Source organism: Tubulanus polymorphus, chromosome 9 (assembly GCF_964204645.1).
Source record: "Tubulanus polymorphus chromosome 9, tnTubPoly1.2, whole genome shotgun sequence".
NCBI lineage: Eukaryota > Metazoa > Nemertea > Palaeonemertea > Tubulaniformes > Tubulanidae > Tubulanus > Tubulanus polymorphus.
In genome coordinates this window covers 421,711-441,553 of record NC_134033.1, presented here as the reverse complement: position 1 = coordinate 441,553, position 19,843 = coordinate 421,711, and the positions used below count along the sequence as shown (strand labels likewise).

At 40.3% G+C, this 19,843-nt stretch overlaps 2 protein-coding genes across 5 annotated transcripts; one reads left to right on the top strand and one right to left on the bottom strand.

The window, feature by feature from the left end:
• Positions 1-2,004: 2,004 nt before the first annotated feature.
• LOC141911170 (chromaffin granule amine transporter-like) lies at positions 2,005-3,375 on the top strand. Its single transcript, XM_074802149.1, has one exon. The coding sequence runs from the start codon at positions 2,005-2,007 to the stop codon at positions 3,373-3,375; it is 1,371 nt and encodes a 456-aa protein (XP_074658250.1).
• A 676-nt stretch (positions 3,376-4,051) lies between these two features.
• Positions 4,052-6,205, bottom strand: LOC141911168 (L-xylulose reductase-like). Of its 4 annotated transcripts, none has more exons than XM_074802144.1 (6): positions 6,068-6,205; positions 5,654-5,751; positions 5,248-5,531; positions 4,919-5,086; positions 4,530-4,662; positions 4,052-4,206 (listed from the first exon to the last, which is right to left on the bottom strand). In XM_074802144.1, the coding sequence occupies exons 3-6, from the start codon at positions 5,284-5,286 to the stop codon at positions 4,103-4,105; spliced, it is 444 nt and encodes a 147-aa protein (XP_074658245.1). In that variant the 5' UTR covers positions 5,287-5,531; positions 5,654-5,751; positions 6,068-6,205; the 3' UTR covers positions 4,052-4,102. The 4 variants fall into 4 exon arrangements, with proteins under 4 accessions (XP_074658245.1, XP_074658248.1, XP_074658246.1 ...); XM_074802147.1 differs by having other exon boundaries at positions 4,919-5,074; XM_074802145.1 differs by having other exon boundaries at positions 6,133-6,199.
• Between the last annotated feature and the right edge of the window lie 13,638 nt (positions 6,206-19,843).

Below are 19,843 nucleotides of genomic sequence, written 5' to 3'. Positions count from 1 at the left end.
TATCCGGTAATTAAGGGATTAAACGATTAAAACAGGAGGTTAGTGAATATCAACGGAGGCTTCTCGCTTTTATTTAGAATCAAAAATCATTGAATTTGATCATTAATTGACTGGAACCACCGTCTGATTATAAACTCATCAACTTTATTGTTTGATGTTGAGATATTAATCTATTGAGCCCGTGTTTAATTCAACAAATGGAATCTAGTTGCTATTAGCGAGAGGAGGGTGAGGTCCGTTACCCCTCGCGACATGAATACCTTCACGCGCGTAACTCGTGGCAACTAAAACAATTCGATGCTAGAATTCCTCGCACACGCCGCAACCCCTAGACCGGCCTGTAGTGGCCCTCTGTAGCCCTGTGTACCTATGTGCCCTATAGCCCTGTCTCCTGTGTGCCCTGTGGCCCTATGTGCCATGTAGCCCTGTCTCATTTGTGCCCTGTGTGCCTATGTGCCCTATAGCCCTGTCTCCTTCGTGCCCTTTGTGCCCTGTGTCCCCTCTGTCAACGAGAGCTTTGAAATAAATATTTTCGTTTAAGATGAGTCCAGCATGAAGTCAAACTTATTTCACCCGAATTGTCACCGCCTAGCGTCGACAAACTTCTCGTCATGGCTTCTCCAGATTTCACGGGTTATATTTCAAAAATTCTGATGTGATTATTCTTTTTTTTTCAGGACGAAATCAACTTTTCTAAACGGTGATGACATTTAAATACTGACGGGTTCACTTTGGACTTACATAAAACTAAAAACATTTCACGCAAAGCGTTTTCGTTTGGAAGATATTTTCGCAACACGAAATTTGGCTCACTGAGTACTGGTTGATTCAACAGGGCATTGATAAAAAACTGCCGTAAAGAAAGTGAGAAGAGATAGTCAGGTAGGACAATTTTACGGGAGCCAGTTCCACAGATAGTTACAGATAGTTACAGATAGTTACAGATAGTTATGATTGATAGTTATTGCTTGGATATTGCTCGTTCAATTAGATTTTATAGAATATATTTTGGTCAAAATCAGTTGATTTGAAATTTGAACCTGATCTTATTTCAACCATCAGTGGAACTGGGCCTAGTATTTCAGGTTGCAGGCTTCATATACAGATACCCCTTGTCACCCTAAAAGAGCCCGATGGACAGCGCCCATGGATGGAGCCCAATGAACAGCGCCCATGGACACCGCCCAATAATTCATCATTCGAATGTAATTTTTGTCATGCCTACTTGTGGTATTTGTATTTTGTTCAATGGTATTTTTATGTTTGATAAAACCCATGTAAATTTGGACACTCTTTATATCGTCAGCTCAAAGCCACTCGCAGTCTCCATTTTTCTGCTCGTCCCCGTGACCTCTCATTAATTCTACCTATAGTAAGTGTTTAGCTATTAGTATCTCAGGCTTTTATCATCATTCCGACACTATTAACAATATTACTGTTATATATCAGAATTTCGACAATTATAAATATCATTAGGCCTAAAAGAAATCCTCTTGTGGTCAGCGATTTTGTTATCTCTAGAAATTGTAACCTTCGAGCAATTTTTGAAAATTCGAAGGGAGGGGAGGGGAGCCAGGGGAGTTTATAGATTATTTCCAGTCCTCCGACGCCCCACCAATGTCTATCTGTCTGGGTGGCGTGAATACACTCAATATCAATCCTTCTTTATAGAAAGACCTTTACATAAATGCTAGACTAATTTTTGTATAATATTTTTTCCTAAATCAACTTATGAATTTTGAAAACCAGTATTTCGTTGATATACCATAAATCCTGACGTAAAGCGGGTCACAGTGTTATATGCAATATACCTATGCGTTATTGTTTTCAAGGTTTTAAAGGTTCTTGTTGTATCAAAATTTTTTCCAACTTTCGAGTTTTGAAAACCAGTATTTCGTTGATCTATGTTAGCCTATACCATAAAGCCTGACGTAAAAGGAATCACATTATAAGTGTTACCCATATCGATTGTGTAAGTCTCGTAATAACGAACAGATAAATAAAATGTCTCGACAGAAAACTGATAGGATGAAAGAGAGTTTGATAGAAGACAATTCATCGACTAGCGATGAATATTACGGGACTATATCGGATACGATATCGTCACCTGACAGACACCAGCAGACGGATAGCAGCTGTAACTGCCAGCGTCAATGTAGTCCTGTACTGATAGTAACTATCGTTAGTGCCGCTTTACTCATAGTTGAATTAACGGCCGGGACTATCTTAACGGTTACTACCGATTTACTTCACGAAACTGCCGCCGGTAACCAAACGTCTCCCGATGATCAGCAAATCGCGGTTAAAATAGGCACGACTCAATCCGCTTATCATTTCGGGCTGATAATCGGGAATATCCTCTGCGGTAGACTGACGTATAAATACGGGTATGTGAATCCGTTCTGGTGCGGCCTGATTACCGGACTCGTAGCTACACTGGTATCGGTGTTCCCGATTTACTGGTGGATCCTAGCCGCGTCCTACTCGCTCATCGGCGTCTCCGTCGCGTTCATTCTAAACTCCGGACTTACGATGGTCTCAGTCGCTTACGATCGAAACCCAGACACCCGAATCATAGCTTTAGCTATCATATATAGCTGTCGATTCTCAGGCGCAGCTGTGGGCTATTCGGTGTGTTTATACGTGATCCAATCGATCGGGCGTTCGGCCCCGTTCTGGATCCTGTTTTCGGCTCTGGGATTAACGACGATAATCCGCGCCGCCGTTAGAATCGACAATAATCGTAGCGACGATGCGATGAATTCCGACGCGATCGAAAAACCGTTTCAACTGAGTCTAGTGAAAGCGATGCTGACCGATCCTCAAACTCTGATATTACTGGGGTTTAATACGATCGCTGATGTTTATTGCAGTGTCTATTTTAGTTTGGTACCGTTTTGGATAATTGAACACGTCGCTACTGATTACTGGCAACTGGCCACAGTCCGTCTCACATCAGCTATCTTATTCGTCTTCAGCACGAATATATTCGGCTGTATCGTTTCTAAAACTCGCAGCCACCGCTGGATTTACGGTTTGATCTATTGCCTTCTGGCCGCGACGTCGGCATTCACGTACCCGTTTATCGGGAATATCTGGCAGGCTTGTATTCCGGATGGTCTGTGCACGCTGGCGTTCAGTTTACTAGGAGCGTTCTTCCACTCTTGGTTGTCAGACATTACCGATCAGAAATTCCACGGTAACTACGAGACGCTTTTTGCCGTAGATTTGTTGATGTGTCGCGTCACCAGTATCGTTTTGACTATATTAGCCGGAGCCGTCCAACCATTCGTCGGCTACCCCGCTATACTTATAACGCTCGGAGTAATCCACTTCTGTTACATGTTCACCTCACTAGCTCTACGTGATCTGTAACAAACATTAAACAGATTCGAGTTAGAGGAGCTCTTGCTAATCTCTAGTTCCACCTAGATGGAATAAGATATAACCCGGTGATATTGAATTCGATGACTTTGAAAAAGAATCGAAAACTGTCGTAAATATTTGTAGAGTCTGTATTTTTGTCATTTGGGATAAATTCGGTAAATCTCTAAATGTATCATTCTTGTCTCAAGTTGTCGGTTAACATTTTTTCCGTTCCTTTAGAGCTCCGCCTCTCCGCGACCGGGCTGGAGCGCCACCTCTCCGTGACCGGGCTGGAGCGCCACCTCTCCGTGACGGGAGATCCACCTCTCCGCAACCGGACTGGAGCGCCACCTCTCCGCGACCGGGCTGGAGAACCACCACCTCTCCGCGACCGGGCTGGAGAACCACCTCTCCGCGACCGGGCTGGAGCGCCACCTCTCCGTGACCAGGCTGGAGCGCCACCTCTCCGTGACTGGAGATCCACCTCTCCGCAACCGGACTGGAGCGCCACCTCTCCGCGACCGGGCTGGAGAACCACCACCTCTCTGCGACCGGGCTGGAGTGCCACCTCTCCGTGACCAGGCTGGAGCGCCACCTCTCCGCGACCAGGCTGGAGCGCCACCTCTCGGTGAATGGGAAACTACGACTATCAAACCAAGACCAAATTTTGAAATATTTTGCCTATTTATTACTCAATTATTACATAAGGTTGAAACACAATGTAAAACCTCTTGAATTAAGTAGCTGTGAATCCTCCATCGACGTAGATACACTGACCGTTAACCATCTTAGATCGGTCACTCAACAAATACACTATCATATCAACCATGTCCTGTTCCTCTGTGAAATATATACATCAAATTGACAAACCGAGTAAAGAGCTGTCACATAGCCGTGACGTGACAGATAATGACAGATAGAAGATAGAAACCGTGACAGATAGAAACTAATGACAGATAGAAACTAATGACAGATAGAAACAGTGACAGATAGAAACAGTGACAGATAGAAACAGTGACAGATAGAAACAGTGACAGATAGAAACAGTGACAGATAGAAACAGTGACAGATAGAAATCTTCTACCATAGTTTCGCATTGGCCGTCTAATGGCATCAACATGACATTTTAGTTTTCCGGCCACTATGACGCGATGTGAACTCACCTGCCAGTTTGCCTAGAGGTATTCTTTTCACCTGAGCGTCGATTGCTTTGCGCATTTCCGGCGGGCCTTCGATAAAGTGATCGATAACCATTTGTGTTTTAGTCGTGCACGGATTCACAGAGTTCACCCTTATCTGAAAACAGTTTTACACAGTAGGCCTAGTACCCGGCAAATCGTAACGTTCTTTTAACGGAGCCAAAAATGTTGTTACCCCTTAAAGCGCTGGCGCTGTTTCAAGTCGAAACCTTAGATAGAACTCACTATTCAGTTTTATTAGTTGATTTCAGTTTTAAATTCCAATGATTTGGTATTTTGGTATTTACATACGTTACATTCGGATTCAAAGTCAAGCCCCGGCAATAGCTGAAATACCCCGGTAATGTACGTACCCCGTGCGGTCCAAATTGTACCGCTCCAAGTCGAGTCATCGCGTCCAATGCAGCTTTACTCATCGAATAAGAATCCATGGGAATATTCAAATCCCGAGTCGACAGGATACTGGAGATATTCACTATTGAACCGGGAATTTTACGATCGATCAAATTCTTAGCAACGACCTTCAAAAAACAAAATAGGCCTATAGAAAATTCACAAAACAATCTCTGTTGATGTAAATATGTGTGAAGTGTTTGATCACGTGACTGTTTGAATATGTGAGAAGTGTTTGATCACGTGACTGTTTAAATAAGTGAAAAGTAAGTGTTTGATCACGTGTTACCTGAGTTACGTTAATCACTGATTTTACGTTCACGTTCATCGTGCTAGAAATAAAATCAAATCAAAACACAATTTAACACTTCAGGATTTCGGGTGACACGCGATGTGTGTTTGTCTCAAATCTTTCTCGTCGAAACTTTGTTCAGTGACGTTTAACAGAGGTCCATCCGGGTTTTTCAGCGCTGCATTATTAACCAATAGATCTATAGGTAAAGCGCCCTCTATCGCGTCACGTGTCTTCTTCCAATCTCTCAAATCAAGACAAATCGTCTCAATATCAGAAAACTGTGAAATATCAAAAATACTGGATATACCATTCCGGTAAAACATGGCGGCCTCCATAAATCCCCCTTATGACATCACACGGTTTGATTAGTGACGTCATTCAATGTATGAAGGTCATATACCTCTTGTTTCAGTGAGTCAAGGTCAGATTGTGTACGCGACAAGGCCACAACTTAAGCTCCACATTTAACCAATATTTTCACGCAACACCGACCTATACCTGTCAATAGACAAACTAGAATACATATACCGCCCCCTAGCGGGACCTATACCTGTCAATAGACAAACTAGAATAAATATACCGCCCCCTAGCGGGACCTATACTTGTCAATAGACAAACTAGAATACATATACCGCCCCCTAGCGGGACCTATACCTGTCAATAGACAAACTAGAATACATATACCGCCCCCTAGCGGGACCTATACATATCAATAGACAAAATAGAATAGATATACCCCCCCCCCTAGCGGGACAAACTAGAATTACAGATACATTGAAATACTGCCCCCTAGTGGTGTTAAATTCATACTTACCTTTACCCGCACCTGTCACGAGTACTCTTCTACCGTTGAAATTTATATCCATTTCGCTAGCCTACCTGTAGGTTCAGGTTACCAGTAGGTTCAGGTTACCAGTAGGTTCAGGATACTAGTAGGTTGTTCAGGTTACCAGTGTAGATTAAAACTGTGTGCCTGGATAGTTAGTACTAAATCATACGACTCCGCACACGTTTGTCTGGGTTAGTATCACGTGTCGTCTATCGAACCAGTTTTTATATGCACAAATTACATAATAAAATTCTTTGAAATTAAGGTCAACCGTCTCCAGTTTTCGATGTCGCCTGCCCTAGAAATAACCATTAGGTTGTCACAATCGATAGTGAATGAATATAACCGGTATCAATGACCGACCCCAGTATCCCTGTATGATAAAAAATAATCTTTTTATTATACATTGATACTGGAGTCGGTCATTGATACTGGTGTCGGTCATTGATACTGGGGTTGGTCATTGATACTTCGGTTGGTCATTTATACTGGGGTTGGTCATTGATACTGGGGTTGGTCATTGATACTGCGGTTGGTCATTGATACTGGGGTTGGTCATTGATACTGGGGTTGGTCATTGATACTGATTTTATTCACTCGCTATCAATTGTGGCAAGTCCCTGTGAGCCAGTCAAAGAGAGCCAGTCAGAATGAATCAGTTCTTTAAAAACATACCCTGTTTGAGTTTCTGACTGTTAGATTCCGCTGCGGTTTTCTGCTGTTGCTCTCGTTTGAATTCGGCGTTCTATTTTTCCATGGTCGTTTTCATCAGTCGCACTTGATAGTTCAACTCTTTCTCGCTGTCAGATCTCAGTTTGTTCAACTCATCCTGTTCAGCTCGCTGCATCTCCGAGTAAATCTCATCCAGCTTCTTGCGACTCTCTGCGTCCAGTTTTGAAATTAGCTTTAATACAAACAAGAAGACTTTCTGCTTCCAACGAGCCTATAACGATCACTCTACGACAAATATCTCACAAACGAAATCGGCGTTTATTTACGGGAGATAGCTCAAAATGGAGGTGTACAGATTCTATGGTGGACAGCAAAAATGGCAGTAATCATGTGAATCGGTTGAGGATTTTTGGAATTACAATCGATTGAAGCGGAGAAGTCATTTTCAGATTGATGATTAGTTGCCATCCGTGTTTTTTTTATCATACATGGATACTGGGGTCTGTCATCGATACTGGTTTTATTTATTCACTATCAATTGTGACAAGTCCCTGTGAGAAATAACCGAGGGTGTCTGTTGAAGAAACGACTGTAGCACGTCCTCCACACGTGTACACAGACTCTAACAACACAGTTCAATACGCGAGCTCTCATCTATAAACTGTCAACTTACAACTCTGTACTGTATGTGGCCTCAGTTTTATTGTATCTGACCTCACAGTTTTACTGTATCTGACCTCACAGAGTTGCTGTATCTGACCTCACAGTTTTACTTATCTGACCTCACAGTTTTACTGTATCTGACCTCACAGTTTTATTGTATCTGACCTCACAGTTTTACTGTATCTGACCTCACAGTTTTATTGTATCTGACCTCACAGTTTTACTGTATCTGACCTCACAGAGTTGCTGTATCTGACCTCACAGTTTTACTTATCTGACCTCACAGTTTTACTGTATCCGACCTCACAGTTTTACTGTATCTGACCTCACAGAGTTGCTGTATCTGACCTCACAGTTTTATTTATCTGACCTCACAGTTTTACTGTATCTGACCTCACAGTTTTACTGTATCTGACCTCACAGTTTTATTGTATCTGACCTCACAGTTTTACTGTATCTGACCTCACAGTTTTACTGTATCTGACCTCACAGTTTTACTGTATGTGGCCTCAGTTTTACTGTACCTGACCTCACAGTTTTACTGTATCTGACCTCACAGTTTTACTGTATCTGACCTCACAGAGTTACTGTATCTGACCTCACAGTTTTACTGTATCCGACCTCACAGTTTTACTGTATCCGACCTCACAGTTTTACTGTATCTGACCTCACAGTTTTACTGTATCCGACCTCACAGTTTTACTGTATCTGACCTCACAGTTTTACTGTATCTGACCTCACAGTTTTATTGTATCTGACCTCACAGTTTTACTGTATCTGACCTCACAGTTTTATTGTATCTGACCTCACAGTTTTACTGTATCTGACCTCACAGAGTTGCTGTATCTGACCTCACAGTTTTACTTATCTGACCTCACAGTTTTACTGTATCTGACCTCACAGTTTTATTGTATCTGACCTCACAGTTTTACTGTATCTGACCTCACAGTTTTACTGTATCTGACCTCACAGTTTTACTGTATCTGACCTCACAGTTTTACTGTATGTGGCCTCAGTTTTACTGTACCTGACCTCACAGTTTTACTGTATCTGACCTCACAGTTTTACTGTATCTGACCTCACAGAGTTACTGTATCTGACCTCACAGAGTTACTGTATCTGACCTCACAGAGTTGCTGTATCCGACCTCACAGTTTTACTGTATCCGACCTCACAGTTTTACTGTATCCGACCTCACAGTTTTACTGTATCCGACCTCACAGAGTTACTGTATCTGACCTCACAGTTTTACTGTATCTGACCTCACAGAGTTACTGTATCTGACCTCCCAGTTTGTCGGTGTAGTTTTGACTGACAGGTCTCTCGACAGTGATACACCTCACTGACTCCTGCTACAGTTTTATAAACGGTTTTACCCTCACACAGTAGCTGCAGACTATTTGACGTGTTAATTGCGGCGGGCATCACGTGACCTTCGACGCGGCCTGCTGGCTACATCCGGGTGTATTACCTAACGCCATTCAGATAGCGTTTGATTGTTTGATTGACAGGTTCTCCTCTTACCCGCTTACCTGCTTATCACATACAGACTGTGCTTATCATCGCAGAGAAACGAATTGTCCTAAAACAGTAAAAGACAAGAAAAATCCCATCGAAAATGTATTTCACATTAACAGCTCAATTCAGGGCAATAATAAATTTCCTGTGGGGCCCTAAGATTGAGCTGGTTACCATACAGGCCCATGGACCCTATATCGGGCTGACCGAACATACAGGCCAACGATAGTACCGAAAAAGTTCGACAACATTCATTAATCGGGTTCGAATCCCGCATTTAAATGTTTTCTTGACATTATCACACTATTCATAGAAGTTGACATGAGTTTCTCGAAATAATTATCCAAATTTTAATCTGAATAATTAGAAAAATGCATTTCTTGATTTCTATGTTCTAATTATAGAAGTTTTTCGGGTTACGGGATAGAATCGACCCTGCCTTAAAAACCCGAAACATTACTGAATCCACACACAACGCGTTAACTAGGAACAGCCTATATCCCTCATCAGGGGGGTTATTTATGTTAATTTTTTGCGGACCACACAATGAGTTAGGAATTTCTACCCCCCTCCCCCCTTATCGCGCCAGCACTTGTCTATTTAGCATAAAACTGTAAAATAGTTAAAATCATCCGATCTTGATTTATACAGATATAGTGGAAGTTCTCCGCGCACGTGGCAGCTCAGTGGGTCCCTTTTTAGTGTTCCTCGCAGTGAGTTCCCTCAGTGAGTTCCCTCGCAGTGTTCCCTCAGTGAGTTCCCTCGCACGGTCCCCTAGCAGTGTACAGCATACTATTTTTTTTTTATAAATGTTCAAAATAGATTGGAATAAAAATCCCAACAGATTGGTTTTTACTTTTCAACAGTTGCAGGATTTTACCTCTAAATCCGAACAATTTGATTTAAACCAAATCGATTTATTCTAAAATGTTCTCTCTAAGTTCTGTGTCGATTGTTAAAACTCGAATACGGGGGAGGGGTCCATCAGCGCCTACACAGCCTATTGAGACTAAACGCTGTGTATTGGTGGGATTGTGTTAACAGGGATTGTGTTAAGAATGCGTTTGATTATTATAAGAAATTCACACGCTTAACGCCGCGAATTTCCTGAAAAATCACGACCACAGCGAAACGAAATATTCGCCGAATTATGAACCGTCGTCACCAATAGGCGCAGCCCTCTCTCTCTCTCTCAGTTTCTCTCATTCGAAACGCCCGATATAAAACGAGTTTATTGTTTTGGTAAAGCAGGCACAATGCGCGTAACATTCGGTTAATATTCGGGGGTTAACGAGTGCACCGCGACGGGGGTCGCCAATATAAGCTCAATTGTAGAGATGATTGACTGGGACCTAGCCCGGTAAGTAAATAGATCCGGCGAGTAAGATTTGCTAATTTACGCGGCGATTCCGAGCGTTTAGTTTCTGGGTGAAACTCGCAAGAAAAACAAAGCACGTTAAAACTATAGCGGGTGCATGTAATTTATATATGTAGATATGAATATAGACAGAATTGATTGATGTGTTTAGAAAATACCGTTATTTTTAAGATATAGTATTCACTATGCAGTCAATATCCGTTATAAAGCTGCCACCCGTTAATGCCACTGAGCGCTGCTTAACGGCAACATTTTTTTCAGAAAATAAATTTACCGAATCTAATTCGGAGTCGATGAAAATATAATTCTTTGTAACTCTGCAAAATTCGTTATGATGTTGATGTTTTATTTACGAATTAAATTACAATATAAAGTAGTAGGAATTAGTACAAAAATATTGTAAAATAGATGATGTTTATAACGCAGTGTTTTGCATTGGTCCCAACAGCGACGTTATGAAGGACGGGTTTGTGCTCTTTCCGAACTGAGGTTTTTAGCAGGACACCTGGTTCGTTAGTTAGTTCGTTCTTTTGTTGGTTCAAATTGAACCCTAAAACACCGAAAGTTAGTTCTATTAAACTGAGAACCTTTGTAGAACTGCTCGCATGAAGTGAAAATTATTTCATTCTAGATTTTTCAAAAATTATTTTACAAATCATTACCATACGGAACAGCATAACCCTGACGTTCCGTGTACTCATCAAAATTCATTTTCCTTCATACCGTAAGCTTTCAATGGACAAATTTGTACGAACATTTTTTCCGTGATCAAATTGAACTCGTTCAAGTTTGTAGACGAATTTTTGGTGGAAAAAATTCCATCTTTTTATAGAGTGTGAAACGTAATTGAAGTTAGCGAGCAGTGATTTGTAAAACTGGAGACGTTACGTCTAGAAAGAAGGGCTCGCCGTTATCCGTCCTTCTCTTATACTGTCACCACGAACCACTTCAAATATAATACGACTCCACGTAGATTTAACCGATCATTACAACTCACGGCTACATAGAACAAAATACTCGCTTTAGGAGAAAATAAAACCGCCACAACAAACTATTGATAACGGAGATATGGACCGTGGTGAAGGAGTCTCGTGAATTCCCCTCGCGGAGACGTTATGGCAGACGTTTGCCTTTTGTGAACAGGTGCCCGTGTGGGGTTGAAGTGTCTAGCGCAGATCCGGCGGCGCAGACACCTTTACAATTCGTTTTATCGTTTTGACACCTTTAACATGGAATAACTTGTCAATCTGTTTAATGGATTACCTAATCCACGGTTAAGTTTAATCCGCCGGATAGTTTTTAGCGCGAGATAATTTTTTAGCAGTGTTGAAAATGATTTTGAAACGGTACGTTATGATTTTAGATTGAAAACTATTTTGGGGAAGTTTAGAAAATGTCATAATTTGTAGGAAATATTTGACAAATTTTGAAAAAGTTTTATATTTTACCATCAATGCAAGAAATTAGAAAAAAACCTCGCTCGCTTTTATCAGCTTTATTGGAAGCTTCAGGAAAATTGCTTTCAATAATTTTTTGTTCAGACAATTTGTGAATTGTTTAACGCAAAAATACATCTTCACGGAGTTGAATCGAAGCAACAGAAGAATTCACCGATATTTACTTGTTGCAGATTATCGTGTGATTGTCACGATGATTGTCAGTATTATTGTCACGATGATTGTCAGTCAGATTGTTAACTAAGCGTCCTCTAACAATTCGCTCGATGTTTTTTTTTTGTCCAATTTTATCGGAACCAAACCGCCGCTGCCTGACAATACCCGATCACAAATCGTTATGACCGTTCCCAGAGATTTAACATTTTAAGTGACCACCAGGGGGCGTGTACCGCCCATTTGCAATTAAACTCGCTGACTGACTGTATGTAGTGTGTTTGCTAATGATGTACGTTTTAAACGATGGATAAATGTACAGTTTGTTCTGTATAACGCATTGAGCCGTCGTCACCCGCTGTGATAAATACATGTTCTTCACTTGTTGACTATTCACTATTCAATATACTGTGAAATATGAAAGGTGTCGCGACGACACTTTTTTATTGAAGCTCTCTTTCTTTCATGAGCCGGCCATCTCTACCCTCTCTCTCCCTCCTCTCCTCTCCCCCTCTCTTCTCTCTCTCTCTCTCCCTCTACCCTCTCTCTCCCTCCTCTCCTCTCCCCCTCTCTCTCTCTCTCTCCCTCTCCCTCTCCCTCTCCCCCTCTCTCTCTCTTTCTCCCTCTACCCTCTCTCTCCCTCCACTCCTCTCCCCCTCTCTTTCTCTCTCTCTCCCTCTCCCTCTCTCTCCTCTCTCCCCTCTCACACCCCTCTCTCCTCTCTCCTCTCATCTCCCCCTCTCCCCTCTCCTCCCTCCTCTCATCTCCCCCTCTACCCTCTCTCTCTCTCTCTCTCTCTCTCTCTCTCTCTCTCTCTCTCTCTCTCTCCCTCTCCCCTCTCTCTCCCTCCTCACCTCTCCCCCTCTCTTTCTCTCTCTCTCCCTCTCCCTCTCTCTCCTCTCTCCCCTCTCACACCCCTCTCTCCTCTCATCTCCATCTCCCCCTCTCCCCTCTCCTCCCTTCTCTCCTCTCTCCTCTCTCTCTCTCCTCGCTTCTCTCCCCCTCTCCCCTCTCCCTCACTCTCCTCTCTCCTATCTCTGCTCTCTCTGTCCTCTCTCTCTCCTCCCCCTCACACCTCTATTTCCAGCATGCTTTAACGTGTTATAACCAGCGGATCCATTTCTCGTGATAATTCTGAATAAATTTTCACGATTATTTTGAGGCGGTCGCGCCTTCATGTTTGACGTCAAACCAGGGAGGTCTTCAGGCGCAACTTCCTGCGCCTACTCGAGAACACAGGTTATTAATACCTATATGTAGGTGACAAACACGGAAGTGACGTCAATTCCGGTACGATACATATAAGTTAAGAAATAAATCTGGAATTATAGAAATTTCAGGCGCTACGAAAATTCGAAAAAACGAGTTTTTACCGAAACAAACAATTACAATTCAAACGACAACTTTAATTCCACTCAACTCCGAATTTTAATTAGAAATCTTTTTGAAAATAATTCTTTAATAGTTCGTTTGAAACTATAAAATCAACCGAATTTCGAAAATGGAAACAAATCTAGCGATAAATAATATGTTCCAGTTTCAGATTAGATTCGAAAACAAAACTGAAAAAAAACGTGCAACAACTGATTTAAAACTCGGGGTAGAGAAAACTTTACTCCGGCGTAACAATCGTTCCCTCGCGAATCTACCGATACCCGCTGCGCGCGCAGCTTCTTCCAATCATCCACCAGTAACAGACGGAGGATAATCCAGGGATAAGCCGCTGTTATATTGACGGTAATAGAAACCAAAACGTTAATCCCTTACCGCTGAGTCTTACCCCTCTTATCAGCGTACCAGGTCTGTTTCACAGTTTTAGACCAATCACCGTTACAACTTATTTAAATGCTGGGTCAACCGGTACGATTCGGTATATACGGATCCTCGCTTACCCGTGCATGCTCCTGTTGAACGTCCTCTAGGGGATAAAGACCCAGGGCCTGATGGTCCATTAGTGATTTGTGCGAGAATTAATATATATGGATAGATATTCCATGAATTATCCGCCTGTGATCTATAATAGATAAATAAATGAATAAATATAATATGCTTAATATTCGGACTGGTTGAAATAGCTTTTAATTTAACAGGTTAAATACATAACAAAAATATGCTTGGTGAAGTTTAGGAATGAAAAAATCGGGTGAGAAAATATTACTTCGCATTGCTATAAGATAGATCGGATATAGAGCATAAAAAATAGATGCAGTTTCGACGGCAAAGTTTACTTCGCCTCATCTGGTCCACAACCCTAGATCGTCTGTATCCCTAACCCTAGCTGGGTCGAGACCATAACCCTAGCTGGGACTCGACCCCCAGACCTCCAGCATGCCAGTCGAGCATGCTAACCACTAGACCATAGACCAGAAGTGATTGACTGAGTTTGGAGGTTTGTCCGGTCAGTGCGGTGACCGTTTAGCTATGGTGACCGGTCAGATGGTACCAAGTTTGGTGACTCTCTCCCTACGAGTCCCTTCCCCTGACGGAACGTCTGACCAATTATAGATGATTCTAAACGCTTTCAAATACGTGAAAGAAAAAGCGATAAAAAACCGGCTGTATATTATTATTTAGAATGGAACACAGCTTGACGACGTGTGATGAATAGTGGAACCACGAATATCTTAGTCTCTACTGGTCTTCATTTCTACGCTTTATCCCACATCCATCAGTTCTATAGGCTTTTTGACTACGAGCAATCGGTTTATAGAGGCGGACAGCAAATTATATCAGACAGCATAGGATATAATCATTTAAACACTTGATTCTGTTTAAAGGTAATAATTGCATATTCTAAAGTAAAAACGAAACACGTACGGGTTTTATAGACATTTCGTAGGTTAAACATACATTGATATTCTCTATTAAACTAATCATCTAGATTTGTGTTAGAATTATACACGAAAACTCAAACACAAAAACCATAAGTAGATTTTACAGATTAAAGAGTTTTAAAATCAAGAAATTATTCAATGATTATTCAATGAAAAATCCAAATGACGATGATCGCTAGTGAGAGTTCGAAACGTCGCGTCATTTCGATTTTAAAAACTTTCATCAATCTGTATAATACTGTGCGTTTTGTTCAGATTTTGTTTTGAGTTAGGTTAGGGTTAGATTTTATAGCTTCACAAAAATCATTACAAACAATCATGAGCTCAGAACACAAGTTACTGCAGGGTAACATAATTAGAAAAACTATATTGTAAGTAAAGATGTTTGAAATATTTCAAAGGTCGCGTATTTCTAAATGAATTTATTCGCCAAACTTGGAAGAACGGAGTTTAGTAGTTAGCGAATTCATAGATTGTATTGATGGCTTATTTCAACAAATGTCAGTCTATTTTTAACTAACACTAGTCAATAAATAGTTCAACTATAGTTAAAACTAGTCAATAAATAGTTCAACTATAGTTAAAACTAGTCAATAAATAGTTCAACTATAGTAAAAACTAGTCAATGAACAGTTCAACTATAGAAAACTAGTCAATAAAAAGTTCAACTATAGTTAAAACTAGTCAATAAATAGTTCGAATCAAGTTAAATCTAGCCAATGAATAGTTCAACTACAGTTAAAACTAGTCAATGAATAGTTCCAATATATCGAGATATTCTAAAAATTTTCTAATTTTTCTAGTTTAATACAATGATAATGATGATAATAATGAAATTAATAATAATGATAATAATAATTCATTTTCTTGTATAGCTTCTAGTCCTCTAGTCCTAATTCCTATTTGGGTTAAATATATATTATTTATGTTGACGGTTGTTCTATTTTTATGTGAAAATCCTGAAATATTTGCGTTCAGAACATGAAATATGATACCATATAATAATATGACGCATGATGAACCAACGGAATAAAACTCGTGACGATATTTAAATAATATTCGTGTAAATAAAGATTTGAAAACAAATACCCGGAATATGATCCGATGACGCGATGTCTGATTAATGATGGATTAACACATTTTAGTTCCGAATTTCGGATAGATTAACTTTGAGAATCTATCTAAATCTGGAGCACATTTTCATTAATCAAGTGATATATCATGAAAATCCATAAAACATCCATGTTTTCCCGGCCAGTAAATCAGAATCTAGATATAATGATAATAATAATCTTTATTTTTGGAAGAAATTATAACATATAATATAAGTATATTAATACAAAGTACAAAGTAACTTTAATTATTAAATGTCATAATATCAATGAAAGGTGCCCAATCTAAATATGACACGATTTTATATTCTAATAATCCAATATGCACTATAAGTAAGAATATTAAGATATGCACTATAAGTTAGAATATTAAGATATGCACTATAAGTTAGAATATTAAGATATCAGATTTATCTTGTAATATGATGAGAATCCATTAGTTTCGATAAACCCAAATTCACCTAGAACTAGAATTAAATACGACTCAAACATTTCCCGATTTTTTTTCGATCTTATAAACACATTTTAGTTGTAATAGTTTGAATCTGTATCAATCTTCAAATGAAGTGTGTTTGAATTATAATCATCTTTTCTCTAGGTTTGAGAATTATCCCAAATGATTAATTCCCCCCCCCCCCTATTTCACCTGTGAGGAAGGATTCAATATTGAAACATCTATAAGAAAAAAATATTCTCTAAACATTTCTCAATAAAACCCTTAAAAAACCCAATTATTGGGATCGGTATAAAATCATATTACAGGATACAGAAATTAGCAGCAGCGAAAAAAATCAAATACGGATTTTATTCAGTGTCGGCGACTACTCTGCATAAAAACCGCTAATCAAAACTGACACGACTTCGAAACGTGTGAATTTATTCATTATATCGCGCCGCGTAATATTTGAAAACGGAGGAGACCACAGAATTACTATTACTAACTGCCATCAGTATTTTGTATCGTGTATTAAGGATAACAAAACGAGTCGTACCATCGATAGAAACCCGTCATTGATTCACTGATTCATATTAACATTATACACAAACTGATGCAATTATACTGCAGCTGCAGCAGCAGCAGCAGCAGTAGCGGCTGAAAGCGTCGCATTAGAATATCACCGACACAACCCTCTCGACAAGCTTCATCACTTTACAGCGGATACCGCTCGCTAGGGGGCGTACCGCTATCGCTATTCGAGGAGAAAGTAAGGCGTATTTGGAAAACGAGTGTATACCGGAAGTGCTCGGTGATGCTAATGGATGATTCATACAGTAGGGGGCGCAGGGGGTACGGCGGACGGGTTTCGGTAATTAGGGAAAAGCGTTTCGAACGGATATGGCTTTTAACTTTCATTTTTTTGTCGGTTTGGTTTCATGATTTCGAGCGGTGGGGGTTTACAGGGCGTACAGGCGGGAGACGGGACCGTTCATCTATCGGGTTTAATATACATTCATTGAATGAAATGATATCTGAAATCGGCGTCCAATAAATCATCGATTCATTAACGCAGAGACCAAGCCTCATCATCAGATTCACCTCATAAAAACAACGTTAGGTCTAATGATTATTCGTTTAGGCCTATTGAACGAGGTCTCATTAAATTACTCGACAGATTCTTCATCCATTCATTCCACAGTAGATAAATATCTCTCCACCCCTGACGTCATAGAGGGGGGGGGGGGGGGGTGTTAGGGTTAGATTGTGGGGGATTTGGTTTTCTAGCTGTCTGTTTCACGTTGTGTTTATGAGGGGGGGGGCAAGTTTAGAATTAGGTCTGTTTCAACCATGGACCCATAGGGATCCATAGTCGTGTTGGGCTCCATAGTTGTGAACCTAGGTCTGCTATTCGACTAAAGATGATGTCATTGGTGGAGTCTATAGAGGCAGACATCTTGACGAGGGAACGGTTCATTCAATAGTTTTCCTTTTCCAGCGGAGACAAATCAATTGATGAATAATAATTACTCTTGAGGTTGAAATGATGACATATGGGGGTTGAGGGGGTGGATGTCTATTGGATACGGCTCTAATATAACACACGGCTCATTAAACTTCTATCTAGTTTAAAATGACCTCTCGATTATAATCGCGTATTCCACTCAAATTCCACTCAAGTTCCACTCAGAATCTATTGAAAATATTCACGAATTTCAACTCAACAAACTATACGTGTACGTGTAGATCGCGTCGTCAATTTGTCAATTCTTCAAAAGCGGCGGTGTCATCTTCGACAACTATAGCTCTGTCCTCCTCCACCTCCTCCACCTCCTCTTCAGTCGAGATGTCATTTCCTCTAATTAAATCCTCATTGTCGTCAATCTGTCAACGTGTCATCACCGTTAACACGACGGAACCGCATATCTCACCGAGTCCCCCCAATCCCGGGTTACGGTTTCGCTAAAAGGATTGTTCTTATTCCTAAATCGATTCAATATAGACTGAATTTATGAAGGGAGTGAAATCGAAAATTCGGTTTCACAAAAAGTCTGGATCCATTTCGACGGTTAAGAGAACTGCGAGTAGAAATCCGCTGAAAAATTTGACTTGGAATTAGTAGTTACCAACTTCAAGACGAATTTGAATCGATTTTAGAATCAATGCAAAAATGGGCTTCGATCAAGTCTGAAGGGTCTCCACATTGCTGCTGAAATAAAGCACCACAAAACTGCAGAATAAAATCTGCTCTCTAGGATTAAAACCGATTCGGCGATGAGAAAATCGCGAACAAAATGAATGAAAAAATTCTAAACCGTTTCTTAATTTTGATAGAATCTTTTTTTTTATTTGGCATTTTACAACAGATAAATTTTTCGCTTTGTACAAGAATATGTTCTGCATTTTGTCATTATATTATTGTCATAATTATAGATTTATAGTTAATCAGTAGGAAGAACATTAGGTATCAACAGCAGGGAATATAGGCAGACGACACGTGATCGTAGTGATCGCACAGTATCGAGAGTCTGATTCTAGAAATCAACATCCGCGATCGTAGCTTGAACAAAAAAAAAAATAAACACAATATTTTTGAGATCATTTAAGGCATAGTTACGGCACTCGTGCGCGATCACGTGACACCGGAACCGCCGAATTAGAGAAACGATACAAATTTAGATCATGATCTTTTTCTTGCATTAGTTTCTAGAACAGAGATATAGGGGTTATAGGCGTATAAATTTCCGAGACTGAATCTGAACCAAGTTCTACGTTTATGCGCTAAATCTGACTTTGACACGGCCTATGAGTTAATTCTGAACTCAGTATTTCGCAGTTGGAATTAGTCGAATCCCTTGAAACAGAATTATAGATATAAAGCCCGTTATTTTAAAAAGTCCATTTTTATATCAATTCAAATTTAGCGTCGATTTTTTTACCAATTAAAACTGATAAATCGCGTCCCCGTCGAGTTCAAATGAGTTCGTTTCTTTTTAGAAAATATCAGAATAATTGAAAACTGAATATATTATTAGTGTTGAACTATTCAATGTCTGATCTATGTGAATGTACGGGTTTTATGTACGTCGCATATAAAATAAATGTAACATCTGTTTTCTAGGAAGAATATACGTCATGGATTTGATTATTACATATTTACATACACGTATAGGGAGACTGTATTCGTAGTGGTTACGGAGGACGATTTTTGAATTTTGAAATCCGGGCACAGACGGTTAGGGCCGTTACACGTCGCGATGCATGACGGGTGACGGGTGATAACTTCCGGTAGAATAAACGCAGTTGTTTGTAAGCGGTAATTACGGGGCCTGATGTTTAAATGTGACGGATGATTGTAGAATTAAATATCGGGCCCTAGAGAGAGAGAGAGCAAGAGAAGCCGCCTGCCCGCCTGGCCCCGCCATCACATCGCACATTAATACCTTTTAACGTTTATGAATCGTTTTCTATTGTTCGGCGGTTTTAACCCCGACCAGAAACAGGAGTCTGTCACAACTCAACTCAACTCTTTATCGGG

What these genes read in the sequence shown, in the direction of transcription:
- LOC141911168 (XM_074802144.1), bottom strand. Translation starts at nt 5,286, where the DNA reads ATGAACGTGAACGTAAAATCAGTGATTAACGTAACTCAG. An exon ending in CAGTGATTAACGTAACTCAG is followed by an intron (nt 5,087 to 5,247) that starts GTAACACGTGAT and finishes TGTTTTTTGAAG; the next exon opens with GTCGTTGCTAAGAATTTGAT. An exon ending in ACCTCTAGGCAAACTGGCAG is followed by an intron (nt 4,207 to 4,529) that starts GTGAGTTCACAT and finishes TATATTTCACAG; the next exon opens with AGGAACAGGACATGGTTGAT.
- LOC141911170 (XM_074802149.1), top strand. Translation starts at nt 2,005, where the DNA reads ATGTCTCGACAGAAAACTGATAGGATGAAAGAGAGTTTGATAGAAGAC.